The sequence below is a fragment of the Sinohyriopsis cumingii genome, chromosome 2, assembly GCF_028554795.1.
Source record: "Sinohyriopsis cumingii isolate HCF-2022 chromosome 2, ASM2855479v2, whole genome shotgun sequence".
In the NCBI taxonomy this organism is placed as follows: domain Eukaryota; kingdom Metazoa; phylum Mollusca; class Bivalvia; order Unionida; family Unionidae; genus Sinohyriopsis; species Sinohyriopsis cumingii.
Genome location: NC_142962.1, coordinates 168,034,804 through 168,053,664, shown reverse-complemented (window position 1 = coordinate 168,053,664; position 18,861 = coordinate 168,034,804). Strand labels below are relative to the sequence as shown.

At 36.2% G+C, this 18,861-nt stretch overlaps 1 protein-coding gene across 2 annotated transcripts in view; it reads right to left on the bottom strand.

Annotated features, from left to right (window-relative positions):
* LOC149806267 (multidrug resistance-associated protein 1-like) overlaps positions 1–18,861 on the bottom strand; it is a 225,855-nt gene that overhangs the window by 150,019 nt on the left and 56,975 nt on the right. For both annotated transcript variants that reach the window (XM_089951214.1, XM_089951215.1), the window contains exons 9-10: positions 9,251–9,428; positions 4,230–4,550 (exon numbers count right to left, since the gene is read on the bottom strand). In XM_089951214.1, the coding sequence (XP_089807340.1) occupies positions 4,230–4,550; positions 9,251–9,428 (499 nt within the window). The remainder of the gene's footprint in view (positions 1–4,229; positions 4,551–9,250; positions 9,429–18,861) is intronic.

The following is an 18,861-nucleotide window of genomic DNA, read 5'->3' as shown; positions in this document are numbered from 1 at the left end:
AGCAGACCTTGAGTTTTGTCTGTAGAATTGTCCCTCTGCACTCACACAGATTTGCAAGTAGTCTGCAAAGGTCACACTTGATTTAGCAATTTAAGTGATGGTGTCATCAATTGATGTTAACAGCATGTGAGTGTACTGCCAAGATAAGTAAACCTGTCCACTGCCACGAGGGTTTGGTCATTTACTGTGAGAATAGGCTCTCCTAATGCAGTTTGGTGAATCACTTGTCTTGATATTGATTGTCAGACTGAAAGCGACACAAGCTAAAGAGAAATGGTCCATACTCTGTTGCATGTCAGACACTGATATGGCATTCTGGGAACAGTCAGCAGCAAATAGGAGATCACGAACAGTCATGTTCTTTAACTTTGTCTTTGCCTGTAGTATCCTCCTCCGATTGAAGAGCTTTAAATCAGTCCAGTATCTGATGTCGATCCCAGTGTCATAGTTATGGAAGGCATCACTCAGCATGGCAAAAAAACATCAAACTGAAGATGTTTGGGGCCAACACACTGCCCTGGTTGGCTATGTTGGTGTCTAGTAATGGTTTAGATGTGTTGCCCTTGTCCACAACATCAGTGAGCATGTCATCATGGAATTGCAGAACCACTGCAATGAATTTCTCTGGGCAACCAAATTTTGCCATGGTCTTCCAAAGGCCTCCAGAAAAGATTCTGTCAAAATTTTTGTCAGGTCGATGAATGTCATGTACAGGTTAGAGTTCTGTTCCTGGCATTTCTTCTTGAGTTTAGAAGCTATAAACACCAATGTCTGTGGTGTCTCATCCTTTTCTGAAGCCATGCCGATTTTCTGGCAGGTCTTGAACAATCTGATGCAATGATTCAGCAGAATTCTGGGAAGTATTTTGCCAGCTACTGACAGAAATGAGATGCCCTAATGGTTGTCACAGAAGTGTATCTTGCCTTTCTGCTGTACAAGTGGACATACTTTGTATAGACAAGCAAAGAAACCAAACTGCACAGCAAATAAACTCCCCTACTACCCATGGTGTATAATTAATTCTAAATTTTGCTTTGAAATGTAAAATTTCTTGATAGAAGATTCATTAATTTGCAATTCTAAGCATCATTTTTATTTTAAAAATTAAACTATTAACCCAATCTACTTTTAAAGAGCATAATTTTCAGTGTTATTATCAGTTTTATTCTGGATTCTTTAAAAAAAGTTCTTAACCGATTCAGCCCCGATCCCGTCTGTAGGCGTGATGAGGCTGTACCCTACTTCAAAGCCCTGCAGCATCGAGGCCATTTAAGATAGACCAACGTGGGTGGTATTAAAAAAAAGCAGACAGATATAGCTCTAAAATGGTATCAAATAATCTGGAAGTTCTAGTTGCACTACAAAATACAGAGAGAAAAAGCTCATTTTTTGGACCCGGTTTTTTTTCACCCAAAATTTGCTCGAGATCGGAATGCGATTTTGTGTCCGGATTTTAGACCTTTTGGCCTCAGATCTAAGGCATACCGGTCTTAACTGAACACAGACAGGTGAACCTTTGCAAAAACTAGGATAAGGTGGGCATTTGGAATAAATTGTGGTCTCCATACGAAAATGATGGGTCTATTAAGCAAAAAAAAAAAAAAAAAAAAAAAAAAAGAACTCCAACTTTTACCCTTCTGCTCATGCGCAAGCAAAATAACCAATGGAAATTGATGTTTCTAATACAACTAGGCATTATTCTCATGGATAATCTGTTGAAAACCGCTGTATTACGATGTGTTCAGAAATAGCACTCCAAATCTCGTTCCTACGCACATTTCAGACAAAAATGACAAAAACCTCTGGGGCCGAATGAGTTAAATGTGGCTTTCATGCAGGTAGGAAATATGGTTTTCATGAAGGTATGATATGTTTATACATAGTTTAGCAATACAAATATCTACGAACTTTCCTTGCTCTGAAGCAGAACTGAAGGCCTATTTTATAACCTTACCCTGATGTCACTGAGTATGTTTTGTAACCTTACCCTGATGTCACTGAATATGTTTTGTAACCTTACCCTGATGTCATTGAGTATGTTTTGTAACCTTACCCTGATGTCACTGAGTATCTGTTTAGTAACCTTACCCTGATGTCATTGAGTATCTGTTTTGTACACTTAACCTGATGTCAATGAGTATCTGTTTTGTAGCCACCGAGTATATGTTTTGCAATCTAATCCTGATGCCACTGAGTATCTGTTTTGTAACCTTACCCTGATGCCAATGAGAATCTCTTTTGTAACCATACCCTGATGCCACTGAGAATTTCTTTTGTAACCTTACCCTGATGCCAACGAGTATCTCTTTTGTAACCCTACCTTGATGCCACTGAGAATCTCTTTTGAAACCTTACCCTGATGCCACTAAGTATCTGTTTTGTAACCTTAACCTGATACCAATAAGTATATATTTTGTAGCCTAAAACTGATGTTACTAAGTATATGTTTTGTAACCTTACCCTGATGCCACTGAGTATCTTGTTTGTAAACTTACCCTGATGCCTCTGAGCATCTTGTTCGTAATCTTACCCTAATGTCACTAAGTAACTATTTTGTAACCTTACCCTGATGCCAATAACCATCTGTTTTGTAACCTTACCCTGATGCCACTGAGCATCTTGTTTGTAAACTTACCAAGATGCCACTGAGTATGTTTTGTAACCTTACCCTGATGCCATTGAGTATCTGTTTTGCAATGTTATGCTGATGCCACTGAGTATCTGTTTTGTAGCCAATGAGTATATGTTTTGCAATCTTACCCTGATGCCATTGAGTATCTGTTTTGTAATCTTACCCTGATGCCACTTAGAACCTCTTTTGGGACCTTACCCTGATGCCACTGAGAATATTATTTGTAACCTTACCTTGATGCCAACAAGTATCTGTTTTGTAACCTTACCCTGCTGATACTGGGAATCTCTTTTGTAACCTTACCCTGGTGCCACTGAGTATCTTGTTTGTAAACTTACCAAGATGCCACTGAGCATGTTTTGTAACCTTACCCTGATGTCACTGAGTATCTGTTTTGTAACCTTACCCTGGTACCACTGAGTATCTGTTTTGTAGCTACTGAGTATGTTTTGCAATCTTACCCTGATGCCATTGAGTATCTGTTTTGTAATCTTACCCTGATGCCACTGAGAACCTCTTTTGGGACCTTACCCTGATGCCACTGAGAATATTATCTGTAACCTTACCTTGATGCCAACAAGTATCTCTTTTGCAACTTTACCCTGATGCCACTGAGTATCTGTTTTGTAACCTTAAACTTACCCCAATAAGTATCTGTTTTGTAACTTTACCCTGATGTTACTAAGTATGTTTTATAACCTTACCCTGATGCCACTGATTATCTGTTTTGTAACCTTACCCTAATATCACTAAGTATATGTTTTGTAACCTTACCCTGGTGCCACTGAGTATCTGTTTGTAACCTTACCCTGATGTCAATGAGTATCTGTTTTGTAACCTTACCCTGATACCACTTTGTATCTGTTTTGTAACCTTATCCTGATGCCACTTTTGTAACCTTACCCTGATGCCACTGAGTATCTGTTTTGTAACCTTACGCTGATGCCACTGAGTATCTGTTTTGTAACCTTACCCTGATGCCACTGAGTATCTGTTTTGTAACCTTAAACTTACCCCAATAAGTGTCTGTTTTGTAACTTTACCCTGATGTTACTAAGCATGTTTTGTAACCTTACCCTGATGCCACTGATTATCTGTTTTGTAACTTTACCCTAATATCACTAAGTAACTGTTTTGTAACCTTACCCTGATGCCACTGGGAATCTCTTTTGTAACCTTACCCTGATGCAACTGAGTATCTTGTTTGTAATCTTATGAAGATGCCATTGAGTATGTTTTGTAACCTTACCCTGATGCCATTGAGTATCTGTTTTGTAACCTTACCTTGATGCAACTGAGTATCTATTTTGTAACCTTACACTGATGCCAATGAGTATCTGTTTTGTAACCTTACCCTGATACCGCTTTGTATTTGTTTTGTAACCTTATCCTGATGCCACTTTTGTAACCTTACCTGATGCCACTGAGTATCTGTTTTGTAACCTTACCCTGATGCCACTGAGTATCTGTTTTGTAACCTTACCCTGATGCCACTGAGTATCTGGTTTGTAGCCAGTGAGTATCTGTTTTGTAACCTTACCCTGATGCCATTGAGTATCTGGTTTGTAGCCACTGAGTATCTGTTTCGTAACCTTACCCTGATGCCATTGAGTATCTCGTTCATCATCTTGATACGTTTGTCCTTGAACTGCATCTGCTTGACCTGATATTTCTTGGTCTTGTTAGCAATCAGGGCATTGAGAGGGACTAGAAGGATCATGACAGCCAAACCTGCCAGGATAGATGGTCCCAGCAACACCCATAGCAGATAGATTGACACAATAATCTGGAATGGTCCTGACCAAATCACGTTTATATATGTCATCATGTCCATGAATTGCTGAGCATCAACAGACATTAGATTCACAATCTCACCAACCGTCGATGTCTTTCTTGCTGCATTGGACAGCACAAGCATCTGAAGCAGAAAAACTCTGTCACAAGTTTGGATAAATCAGACTTAAAGTATTAGACTGTATTTGTGAAAAGATGCACAAAACTTGAACAGAACTCATAATGATGTAAAAACTTAGCAGACCCTGAAAATGTTGGTGCTACTTATTGAAATCTAATAACTGACTGCGAGTCAACAGTTTGGAATTTATCTTGATTCTACATTTTGACCTATTGGATCAGGAATTGTTCTTTTTCATAAACTTTAATTGGCAATCTATGCATTCTTACTTGATAAATATACCAGACATACTGCTTATAAGTTGAGTCCAAGTGCAAAGTACACAGACCCAGACCTGCTGGCACATAATGCACAGGCAGACCTGGGTCTATGCAGTTTGTGAGGAGTAAACAGTAGAACAATCAAAACAGACTCCAATATACCTGCACATTATACTATTGCAGATCAGGATCATTATTGTTTGTAATTTGACTCGACTTATAAGCGAGTACAGACAGTAATGGAAAGAAAAGAAAGAATTACTTTGTCAAGCTATATAGATCTGAAAGAACTGTCTGGTATGAAATGACAAGACTTAATGTAGGGTGGGAGAGAGGAATATTTAAGTGCAGTACTTCAGTATTTTCTATATGCATTTCACACACGACTCATGCTGCAGATACGGGTAACAAGTATGACAATATTCACTTATTTTGAAGACTGATGATCGCATGGTAGGTGAGAAAGTCAGTAACAAGTAATCTTGAGGTTTTACTAGTTTTAGTGACAAATTTAACTACTGCAGTCTGTTAGAGTGATAAAGAGTCAAACGGCAAATATCAGCAATAATTACTAAGACAGCAAAGAGTCAAATGGTGAAAACTGTCAATAACTACAAAATTTTGGGAAATTTCTACCGGGTAACTGTCAATCCCAATGATCGGTTACCAGAGTACCGATCAAAGGGAAATTATATTAAATGTGAACCTTTTATGAGAGACCACCCCTTTTGCCAACAAAAGCGGTCTCTCAAGACATGTGGTCTCTCATAGCAGGTTTGTACAAAAAGACCAGTTTCCAAGGTCAAGTTTCAGAACAATTTAAAGAAAAATAACCACAATCACTGTACACATATTCTATTCTTTATTAATAGTTCTTGCTAAAATATTGTATGCATTCATCTAAAAACAAAATGATATAGCAATAAAGATATACCAGAAATCAAATTTACATTTGAAGATCACATGTATTAGCATATGAAATCATTTCTAATTTACTCCTTTTCCTTTATAACAACTTGAATTTGTTTTACTGATATTTAAACCGCTTTTTTTGTGAGTGGTCTGCTCTATTTCACTTTTTTCAATTATAATAATTATTTTCTCCAGCCTTAAATTTGTCTCTTTTTAGTTGGATGTTCTTCCATTGTTATGAAGGCTATAGGTGTTAACATTATTAGTGCTCAGTTGTAATATCGAACATAAAGATGGTTTTCACTAGGCTTTGGGAAAATATGAAAAATCTATAAATGTGCATTGCATATCTAACAATTAATGAAATAAAAAGAAAATTATCTCATCCAGAAACGGAACCGTTTACTCAGAAACAAAAGTCAAAAGTCAGTGGCTTCATTCAAATAAGACATACAGGGATTAACTCTATAAACAAAGTGTGTAACCCTGTTGCTCCAACTTGAATAGACAGCTTTGTGACTGGGATGTAGTCACTTAACACAGAGAGAAAAAACAACAAACATCACAAGTCTTGAACACTATCTATTGAATCCCGCAAACAATGCTATCTTGATGATTTAACAGACAATGACCTTATTCACCCCCCAGGCAATACGGATTAACTCTAAAGAAAAACAATACATGTGACCACTATGTCAATTTTGACACTGCAATGGCAATTCGTGACATGTACATTAGCCTGGTTTATGGACTGTAGCATCTATCACCAATAGCCACAATCCTTTTTTTTTTTTTAAATTTTTCTTTTCATGTTCGTTTTTGATCAGAACAATCATTACTACTCAAGCTGTCATTCTAACAATTGATTACATATAGGTCAGTTGTGCCTGTCTATTTTTTCGTGATACAGTTGTTCATAGCGATGCTGGGTCTTACTCAAACATAAGATCTATGATAAGGCCGGGAAGCAGGCCAAGTGTGGGAATAATTAGGCTGGTTCCTTTGGTTTGTATGCTCCCTGCGTTGTTTTCCCTTATATGAATAGCGGAGAATAACGCAAGGATCATACAAAACAGGGAACCAGACAAGGGAATAATCTACATGTACATTAGTCTGGTTTACAACAGAAACTATAAAACACTATAAGCATACCTACAAAATTTCTTATATCAGTAGCCAGACTATATTTTTTTTAGAATGGTATGAGCAGTCGTTGTTACGGAGATTAAATAAAGGTCGGTGGAGTTTATCCTCATTTTTGTGATGCAGTCATTCATAGCAGTGTCAAAATGCATATCTTGCCAAGACAATGCATTCACTGGTCACATTTAGCAGGTGGTTGCTCACGACAGAGTGTTTATATAATAAAATCAATCCGTGCATTACAATTGTGGTCAGAAATGACAGGTGGCTGCTCATAGCAGAGGTCCCTCATAACAGTTTTTACTGTATAAGCATAAAACATCACTAATATAAGTTTCAAAAAAGCGTAATCTGAGCACAAAAAGATCAATCTATATATTATATGCCATAATTACAGGAAACTGTATGAAAAACATACATATTTAATTTATTTAATGTACATTTATTTTTGCTACTTACCTGGATCTGCAGTCAAATTTTTTGTCACAAATCGGCTAAATCCATGTGGATTAGTAGTCAGTACAAGAGTATACACACAAAAGAAACATATAAATTATTTATGCATAACACTCACTTCAACTAATCTACATATCTAAAGTAACTTTTGCGAGTAGTCGTAAAATCCACAAATGATGACTGTTATAGTATCCTCGATCTGCCATGGTTCATCCCTTAACAACGGTCCAGTGCAACACAATTTTAAGTTTAACAAATTCCCTCTCCACTAACATTTTTTAGTCATGAACATCCAACAGTCACATTGATACAGCCCACTGGTTTTCTTGAAACGTTATCTGATGCCATTTATTTTCAAGTTAGACTGGCCCATTACATATGTAGTATCAAACAGAATGAATCCATGACAAGTGGTTTCACATTCAAATATCCCACTTGTTTTCTTAGAACTGCTTCAGGTAAAATTAATGAAAAAATTACCATATTTACACACATGGTAAATTTTTATTAGATTTTTTTTTCAGTGTTATTAAATAACAAAAGATTTCCCTTATGTTTAAATATTTCAAGGAAAAATTTAATTCTGTATAGTTGTCCATTCGTTCATATTTTCTTAACATGGTATAAGAAGTGCAAGTTTCTGTTTTGCCTTTGCCGTGATATCTGTCTTGGGTTTCCCGCTAATAATAAAGTTCAGCAAAATGAACATGTGAACAATGGCCCTGACTTGGAAAGCTAATACTCACTCCTGGGCCACAAAACTTGAGGCAAAAATGCATTAGATAAACCAGACATTTATATTGTGCTTTCTTTTATTTGAATTGTAGTATGTATTTAAATTTTATTTCAGCCAATATTTTTTAATCAGTCCTAACTGTCGCTGTCAACGAAAGGTATTGGCCTAGTTAATGTCATAAGGATCTCAAAATAAGTGAGTTCAAGTTGCGAGAAAAATGGCACATGAACCATGGCATGAAGCTGGGACAGTCTAGCTTTAATTATCAGCACTGATTCCTAACTAAGTCAGGTAAGAAAGGAGATAAGTGTCTTTTGTATATTTATATAGTACATGTACGACAAGTAAATTGTAAGCAACCATATGAACCATTGTGATAATGAGTTAATGTGCACAGAACACGAACTTCAAACTGTAATTTTTATTCTGTCTCAATCTGAACATGGAATACTTTTTAAATACAATTTTAAAAGGTACCCAGTTTATTTTATTACCCAGGTTATTATCAATGGGTGGGTACCTGTAAGCATCTTTAATAATTACTATGAAAACAAAGACAATACTGCACATAAAGGTGGAGATAACAACAATATTCTTTGCTTCAAGTTGCTGAAGCTATCAAACACTATTAAGGTATAAAAGTTTCATCACTAAAGACTGTATCAGCAGAGACCATGCTGTTACTTACCTTCCTGTAGACTGTATCAGCAGAGACCATACTGTTACCTTCCTGTAGACTGTATCAGCAGAGACCACACTGTTACCTTCCTGTAGACTGTATCAGCAGAGACCATACTGTTACCTTCCTGTAGACTGTATCAGCAGAGACCATACTGTTACCTTCTTGTAGACTGTATCAGCAGAGACCATACTGTTACCTTCCTGTAGACTGTATCAGCAGAGACCACACTGTTACCTTCCTGTAGACTGTATCAGCAGAGACCATACTGTTACCTTCCTGTAGACTGTATCAGCAGAGACCATACTGTTACCTTCCTATAGACTGTATCAGCAGAGACCACACTGTTACCTTCTTGTAGACTGTATCAGCAGAGACCACAGTTACTTACCTTCCTGTAGACTGTATCAGCAAAGACCACACTGTTAATTACCTTCCTGTAGACTGTATCAGCAGATACCACACTGTTACTTACCTTCCTGTATACTGTATCAGCAGAGAGAACATTGTTACTTACCTTCCTGTAGACTGTGGATATGATTGACGTTCTAAGTCCCATACCAATCAGAGTACACTCATGGAAGTACTGGTGTAGAATCAGGGACTGGAAAAAGGCCACAGCAAACATGAGAGCAGCATAAAAATATCCATGCCATTGGTACTCACTCTTGTCTTTAGTGTATGTTATTACCAACCTGCAAAGTCAGAACAGAAAATGACAGTCTCTTACATGTGTACATTTTCAATACAAGAATACTGCTGACTCACTTGTCTAATCGGAATTAAATTTCCCTATAAGAATGTTGCAAACTGTACGTTGCTATCTTCATATAATGTGCATCTCCTTAATAGGGCCTCAAGGGAGAATAGTCCTTGGCTAATGAGTCACCCTCTATAAATAAGGCATTATTATTATTATTATTATTCAAAAACCGCACTCGGTATTTATCTAGGCACTGTAAGGGCATGATTGTCTGTTTAATAGTTATCTATCTAGGCACTAGTATGGCATGATTGGCTCTGTTTAATAGTTATCTATCTAGGCACTAGTATGGCATGATTGAGTTATCAACCTAGGCACTGTAAGGCATGATTGACTATCTTTAATATTTATCTATCTAGTAGGCAATAGTACGGCATGACTGAATGTTTAATAGTTATCAATCTAGACACTGTAAGGGCATGACTGTTTTTTTTTTAACAGTTATATATCTAGGCACTAGTATGGCATGATTGACTGTTTAATAGTTATCTATCTAGGCACTAGTACGGCATGATTGACTGTTTAATAGTTATCTATCTAGGCACTGTAAGGGCATGACTGACTGTTTAATAGTTATATATCTGGCACTGTAAGGGCATGATTGTCTGTTTAATAGTTATATATCTGGCACTGTAAGGGCATGACTGATTATGTTTAATAGTTATCTATCTAGGAACTAGTATGGCATGATTGAGTTATCAATCTAGGCACTGTAAGGGCATGACTTACTCTTTTTAATAGTTATCTATCAAGGCACTAGTATGGCATGATTGAGTTATCAATCTAGGCACTGTAAGGCATGACTGACTGTTTAATACTTATCAAATTAGGCACTGTAAGGGCATGATTGACTGTTTAATAGTTTTCTGTCTAGGCAATAGTACATCATGACTGACTGTTTAATACTTATCAAACTAGGCACTGTAAGGGCATGACTGACTGTTTAATAGTTATCTATCTAGGCACTAGTACAGCATGATTGACTGTTTAATAGTTATCTATCTAGGCACTAGTATGGCATGACTGTTTAATAGTTATCTATCTAGGTACTATAAGGGCATGATTGACTGTTTTATAGTTATCTATCTAGGCACTAGTACGGCATGATTGACTGTTAATAGTTATCTATCTAGGCACTAGTACATCATGATTGGCTGTTTTATAGTTATCTATCTAGGCACTAGTATGGCATGATTGTTTAATAGTTATCTATCTAGGCACTAGTACATCATGACTGACTCTTTTACAGTCATCTATCTAGACACTAGTACAGCATGACTGATTGTTTTATTGTTATCTTTCTAAGCACTAGTACAGCATGATTGACTGTTTAGAAGTTATCTATCTAGGCACTAGTACGGCATGATTGACTCTGTTTAATAGTTATCTATCTAGGCAATAGGACGGCACGATTGACTGTTTAAGAGTTATCTATCTAGGCACTGTAAGGGCATGACTGACTGTTTAATAGTTATTTATCAAGGCACTAGTACAGCATGATTGACTACGTTTAACAGTTATCTATCAAGGCAATAGGATGGCATGATTGAAAGTTTAATAGTTATATATCAAGGCGCTCTAAGGGCATGATTGACTCTGTTTAATAGTTATCTATCTAGACTCTAGTACAGCATGATTGTCTGTTTAATAGTTACCTATCTAGGCAGTGGCAGGGCATGATTGACTGTTTAATAGTTATCTATCTAGGCACTAGTATGACTGTTTAATAGTTACCTATCTAGGCATTTGTAGGGCATGATTGACTGATTATTAGTTATCTATCTAGGTGCTAGTATGACTATTTAATAGTTATCTATCTAGGCACTAGTACCACTGTTTAACAGTTACCTATCTAGGTACTAGTACCACTGTTTAATAGAATCTATCTAGGCACTAGTACCAATGTTTAATAGTTATCTATCTAGGCACTAGTACCACTGTTTACTAGTTATCTATCTAGGCACTAGTACCACTGCTTAATAGTTATCTGTCTAGGCACTAATACAGCATGATTTACTCTGGATATTATTGACCAATAGGTTCCAATAACCTTGACCTTTGGTCAAATTATGGTTAAACATAACATGAGGAAGTTATTATTTTTTTCTCAGACTTAATATGACCTTCACCTTTGACAGTCAGACCTCACACATCTCCAATTTTCCTTCTTACCCTATGTGCAAGCCATCCACATAGTTTGGTCAAGGAACTATTTATAGAACAGAAGTAATTATGCAAACCCTATTTATTTTTAATGACAATAACTCTGACCTTTTGACCTCAAATCAGTAGGCCTGTTCCTTACTTTAAGAGTACGTTCTCCATAAGCTTTGGTCAAGTTAAGAACAGACTCTGAAATGCATAATTTTATGAGTGAAATGAAAATGGAATGGAGAATGAATGCAAATAAATGAAGATTGCATTCTGAGTAGAAGTTATGTATTAATTCAGAATGATGAGGGATAAACTAAAATTGGAAAGAAAATCAAAAGCAGGCAGAAAAATCAACCACTACGGATGTGATGACATTATCACCAGTGATTTTATCTTTAGAATCTTTACTGAAAGTAAAATTTGCTGGCAAATACTATAAAACCATATCTTTACACTTACTGACAAATTGTCTACAACTATATATTTACATTTACTGACAAATTCCCTACAACTATATATTTACACTTGCTGACGAATTCTCTACAACTATGTTTTTACACTTACTTACAAATTCTCTACAAATACTCTTTTGCACTTACTGACAAACTGTCTACAACTATATATTTACACATTTTATATTTTTACACTTACTAATAAAACCTCAACAAGTATATATTTACATTTAATGCATTTTGTGATTATATTTCAATTTATCATAATTTCAATGTCATCTTTTGCGTTTTATACATTTGCTATTTTTTAAAAACACACATTTAATAAGATAAAATATGAAAGATGTAGCTTTCTCCCTTTACAATAACAGCATAAAAAAGGGGCAGTCCAACTCCAGTAAATGCATTTCCATTTCATCCCAGCAAGTGAAAATAGAGGAAATTCTGGATGAAAGTGATACATGCTGAGTCTTCATGCATGTCTGAAATCATCATAAAAAATGACAACATGATGGAAAAAATACAAACATGAATGGAGTGGAAACATAATGCAAATGGAATGGAATGGAAACAGAATGGAATGGAAATAATGCAAATGGAATGGAATGGAATTCAAATAATGCAAATAGAATTGAATGGAAACAGAATGGAATGGAAATAATTCAAATGGAATGGAAACAAATTTAACAGACTGGACTGGAATGGAAAAAGAATGGAATGGAAATAATGGAAATGGAATGAAAACAGAATTCAAACAGAATGGAATGGAAATAATGCAAATGGAACAGAATGCAAACAGAATGGAATAGAAACATTAAAGAAAAAGGAATGGAAACAAATTAAACAGAATGGAATGGAAACATAATGTGAATGGAGTGAAAACAGAATGGAAATAGAATGGAATGGAAACAGAATACATATGGAACTGAATGGAAATATAATGCAAAAAGAACACAAATGAAACACAAATTGAATGGAAACAATGGAAAAATAGAATACAAAACAGAATTCAAGCATGAATGGAATTGAATGGAAACAGAATGCAAATGGAACACAATTGGAATTGATATTAGAGTGCAAACGGAACTCAAACTGAATGGAAACATAACGCAGATTTGGTAAAATTATGTTTTTGAGACTCTAATAAGCTAAAAAAACATTTTTTTTCTTTCAGATATTGTGACTGTCATAGAAATGTCTTTACAAAGTTGCAATTGTATTATATTCTAATGTAAATATAGTGTGGGTCCTGTAGTCCTGTACAGCATTATCCATGGTCTATGTTTTACTTCTCTCAGTTGACAGACTGTACAGTATTACCCATGTTGTACAGTATGTTTTAGTTCTGTCATATGATTGTGACTGTACTGCATTACCCGTGGTGTATGGTTTACTTGTCAGATGATTGTGACTGTACAGTATTATCCAAGGTGTATGTTTTACTTCTGTCAGATGATTATGACTGTACAGTATTACCAATAGTATATGTTATACTTCTATCAGATGATTGTGACTGTACAGTATTACCCATGGTGTATGTTTTACTTCTATCAGATGATTGTGACTGTACAGTATTACCAATGGTGTATGTTTTTCTTCTGTCAGATGATTGTGACTGTACAGTATTACCAATGGTGTATGTTCTGTCAGATGATTGTGACTGTACAGTATTACCAATAGTGTATGTTTTTCTTCTGTCAGATGATTGTGACTGTACAGTATTACCCATGGTGTATGTTTTTCTTCTGTCAGATGATTGTGACTGTACAGTATTACCAATGGTGCATGGTTTACTCATGTCAGATGATTGTGACTGTACAGTATTACCAATGGTGTATGGTTTACTCATGTCAGATGATTGTGACTGTACAGTATTACCCATGGCATATGTTTTGCTTCTGTCAGATGATTGTGACTGTACAGTATTATCCAAGGTGAATATTTTACTTCTGTCAGATGATTATGACTGTACAGTATTACCCATGGTGTATGGTTTACTTCTGTCAGATGGTTGCGACTGTACAGTATTACCAATGGTGTATGTTTTACTTCTGTCAGACGATTGTGACTGTACAGTATTACCAATGGTGTATGTTTTACTTATGTCATATGATTGTGACTACAGTATTACCAATGGCATATTTTTTAGTTCTGTCAGTTGACTGTGACATGTATAGTTTTACTCAATTGATCGACTGACTTTCTGTACCATGTGCTAGTGACAGAAATTCATCCCATATTTCCCATCTATGGTTCCCACCATGTAGAAATATAAAGAGTTTGAATTTTTCAGTGTGTAGCCACACTGCCTGATGCCTTGTCAGGATGCAGCCTCCTTTACAACAGGTATCTTTCAGCTCTTGTAGTATGTAATTACTGTAAAAATACCTCTTTTCTTTCCATCATGTTTTTTAAAGACTGACTATTTTGCTACGTTAGATGAATCTGATTTTTGCCCTATTTTCCATCTGGTCATATAAATTTGAGATAGCAATGCTTTCAGTGTGATACCATGGATACATGAGTGTGATACCATGGATACATGAGTGTGATACCATGGATACAGCACATGATGATAAGGTTCTTAGTACAGGTTTATAGTCCCACTTTACTATTCTTGCTGTGGATAGATTCATGTATTAACTTGTGTTATGTATATTTGATTTAATTTAACTGATTGTTTGTTAGTTTGTACAAGAACACACCATGGTAGATGACATAGACTGGCCAGACAGTAGGATTGTAACTGCACCCTTTCACTCTTGAGTCCAGCATGCTAATCATAGAGCCAACACAGCTAAGAAAAAAAAAACACAAGTCCCTTGATGGGACTGACTCACTATGGGGCTATGAAGAAAACACAAGTCCCTCAAAGGGATGGACTCCCTACTGGACAAAAAGAAATTCTAGGAATTAAAGATGAGAATTTTTTTTACTTTTAACTGTCTGATGTTAAAAAGATCTCAGCTATTCATCAGCGTTAAGACATCATGAGAAGTATTTCGATGAAAACCAATGTCACAATGATCATCCATTGAAAGGAGTAGTGACAAGACTTCTAAAAAAGCTGTCATGCCAGTCACATTGGATATACAGCTGTCATACCGGCCACATTGGATATACAGCTGTCATGCCAGCCACACTGGATATACAGCTGTCATGGCAGTCACAATGGATATAAAGCTGTCATGCCATCCACATTGGATATACAGCTGTCATGACAGCCATATTGGATATACAGCTGTCATGCCAGCCACATTGGATATACAGCTGTCATGCCAGCCACATTGGATATACAGTTCTCATGCCAGCCACATTGGATATACAGCTCTCATGCCAGCCACATTGGATATACAGCTCTCATGCCAGCCATATTGGATATACAGCTGGCACCATTTTGAAAACTTCTTGTCATAATGATCATCCATTCATGGAGAGTAGTGAGAAGATTTGTAAAACAGTTGTTGTGACAGCCACAATAAATTTGCAACTGGCACCATTTTCATTTAGTTCCAACTAGGTATCGTAAGAAGTGTATTGGTGAAAAACCAAAGTTGATATAGCCATCAACTTGGAAGGGGTGTATCAATAACAAGATTTTCAAGATGGCTGACGTGTTGCCCATAACAGATGTTAGATCAACATCAATTTCTATTTAAGAACAACTGGATATCAACATAAGTCTTTCAGTGAAATCCCTGTGTTGATATGATCATAAATTCTGAAGCAGTAGAGATAAGATTTTTAAGATGGTTGCTGTGTTAGCCAAACTGGATGTCCAACTATTTTCATTTAGGACCAACAAAACCATTGGATGAATGTGTGTGTAAAGTTTCAAGCCAATCTTCCAAACAGTTTAGGAGGAGTAGTGATAACAAACTTGTGATAACTGATTTATGGATGATGGACAATGCACAGCATAATATTCCATAAGCTCTTCTAGTTTATGACCAATAAAACTAATACACCAAACAAGGGTCAAATCGAGTCTATGACCAGCAAAGCTAATACAAACAAGGGTCAAATCAAAAGTATTACCATTAAAGCTATTACAAACAAGGGTAAAATTGATCTATTTTTTCCTTTGAAAAATAGGATAACAGCAACTAAACTGTTGCTTGTAGAACAAAAGTAAGAAGATACTGGAAGTTGAAAATCATCCATCATTTATACTGCAAATGAAAACACAGTTGAAGAATTATGCATTTAGATAATAGCATGCAACTGGAAAAAGGAATTTTATCCTTGTTTACAAATTGAGTACAAGAATTATATGATAATAACCTAATCATATCTGACAATTTTAACTGATATTCAGGGCTGTTCCAGTAAAACATATCCTCCCCAGGGATGGCACTTCGAAAAAACTTCTGTAGGAGGTTGTGTTTCAAACTATTTTGATTCTGACAGTGGAAGGTTGGTTAGGAAAATCACTTCTATTGTGGGTTGTGTTAACAAAATGAGAAATCGCTGGTGGGGTTGTCAGAAAATAAAACGAATATATATTTAAAATCGCATCTAACCCCCTCCTAGTGGTCTAGCGTGAATAAAACATTGGGCCAGAAAATGATGCCAGTACACGTGACTGCACGTAATTTGTACGAATTCACGTACTTTTAAAGCAGTGTTACTCATTCCGCAAATTACATCAACATCGCGGATATAAAACGTGTTTTGTGCAGTATGCAATTTTTAGTAAACTTTTAACTTTAAAAGTGTATTTCGCGATGTAATTCGCGCTGCCAGTAGCAGTCTCGCAGCACTTGATGCGACGTCCAGATAGCTATATATGTCGGTTCAACATGAATGGCTGTTAAACCAAATTTGACTGATTCATTTGGCCCTGGAACAAGCATTTTATGGTAGTTTTAACCTTATTTTCATCATGGAAGTTTTACAAATGCGTGTTTCAAATAATGGCCACACAGGAAACCAATATGGCTGAATTACAACAGGGTTTGTCTTCAGACGATGTTTTCAGTTGGCAAATACTGGCTGGTGATAGCTATGATGACAATGAATTTCAAGTATATCAGTCTATTGGACATTGGGAAAATGTCACTGAAATTACCAGTGTGTGATTTTGAGCCCAAAATTGATGTACGTGTTGGAGGGACAATATGCCGATTATATTTATTCAAGATACCCATGTCCAAACAAGCAGACTATGGGAATGTTGGACTTGCCAGTCATGCTTCAGCCAACTGCTTAGTGGGAAAATGTGTTGATCAATTAGCTGTGCTGATATTTACAATGACAGAATTTAGTGGCTGAAAGCCCCCCCCATCCCCAGTACAGGTCACCATTATAAGAGTACATCAAAAGAACATGCTGCAATAGTTGGGCGGCAAGATCTAAGGCTTTGACTGGCATCTGGATGGGAAAATCTACTGATATTTACAGTGCTTGAATTCAGAGGCAGAAAGACCCAGAGATGTACATGTGGTCATTTATAACAGTACATCAAATAAACAACTTTAGCTTTCATTACTGTGTTCATTTCCGAGTGTGGCGGAATAAGCAGTGCACGTGACCTTGGAATCATGACATGTTGAGACTTAGACTTGAATGAGTATGTTAGGGTTCAACGGCAAACTGATGAAGATTGTAACAAGATTCAGAAGGGTGCTAAAGTTGCTAGAACTGATAGTTTGGATGGGACAGTAGCCAAGTGTAAGAAAGTGTGTGATGCCTAGGTTAATGCTCTGAATAAGACCTTCCTTGGATTGACAAAATTCAGACTCACTCTGATGAACAAACAATAGCTATGTCAGTGTTAAAAGGAATGTAGAAATTAAACTTAATGGCAACCAATAGTTCTTATAATTTGCATAGTTATCTGGGAAGGAACTGCAAGTTGTGCTGGTGGGACTCCTATTTTTACCAGAATGGGAGTCCTGGACTCCTAGATTTAAAATCCTAGCGAGACCTCTGGAAAACTTTTCTTTTTGGAACAGAGAAATCCAAGAGAGAATATTCATGGGGCCACACCTGTGAGATGTTGAAAATTGCACAACCATAAAGAACAGTAACTTGTTCAAGCTAGTTATGCATATGCGTTTCAGACAGCAGGCAATGAAAGGAGTTCTCAGCACAGAATAATATTCGTACACAGAGGAGGAAGATCATATTAAATTCAGAAACAATTAACAGATTAATGCTCATAGGGAACATCAGAGAATCCCCATACAACATAATTATGTGTGTGTAGATCTCTAGTTGGCAGAACCACTATGGCAATAAAAGAATAACGAGACAAACTTTCATATCATGTATTACCAAATGAAGTACATGCTCTCTTTGTGCAAAAATTAAATGACATCAAAACATAAGAGACTGAATGATCTGTGTAAACTATAAGCAAGATGGATAAAATGTGTCCTGTTAGTGTTTGGTTCTTCCTATGTATATTTTTATCAGGGTGATATTTTCTGCAGACTTTAGGCACTTAGTTCCAAGCCATCATTTGGTATTTGTATTACAAATTGGATTACTATTATCTAGTACACAACATTTTGAAGCAGTGTCATTAACGATGAAATTGATGAAAAAATACTTGATGTCATTCTGATATATGGATTCTTTACTACACTACTAATCTGTTCATCCTGATTCTTTTTTACCATCTCCTTTAGTTTTACTGTTACCAGTACTTTTAATAAAATTGTAACTTCTAATTTCTTGCAATCTAAATATTTGTAATCATGTATTATTGTCAAATGGTAAAATGTGCTCAGTTTTGTTGTGAAATCTAAAACT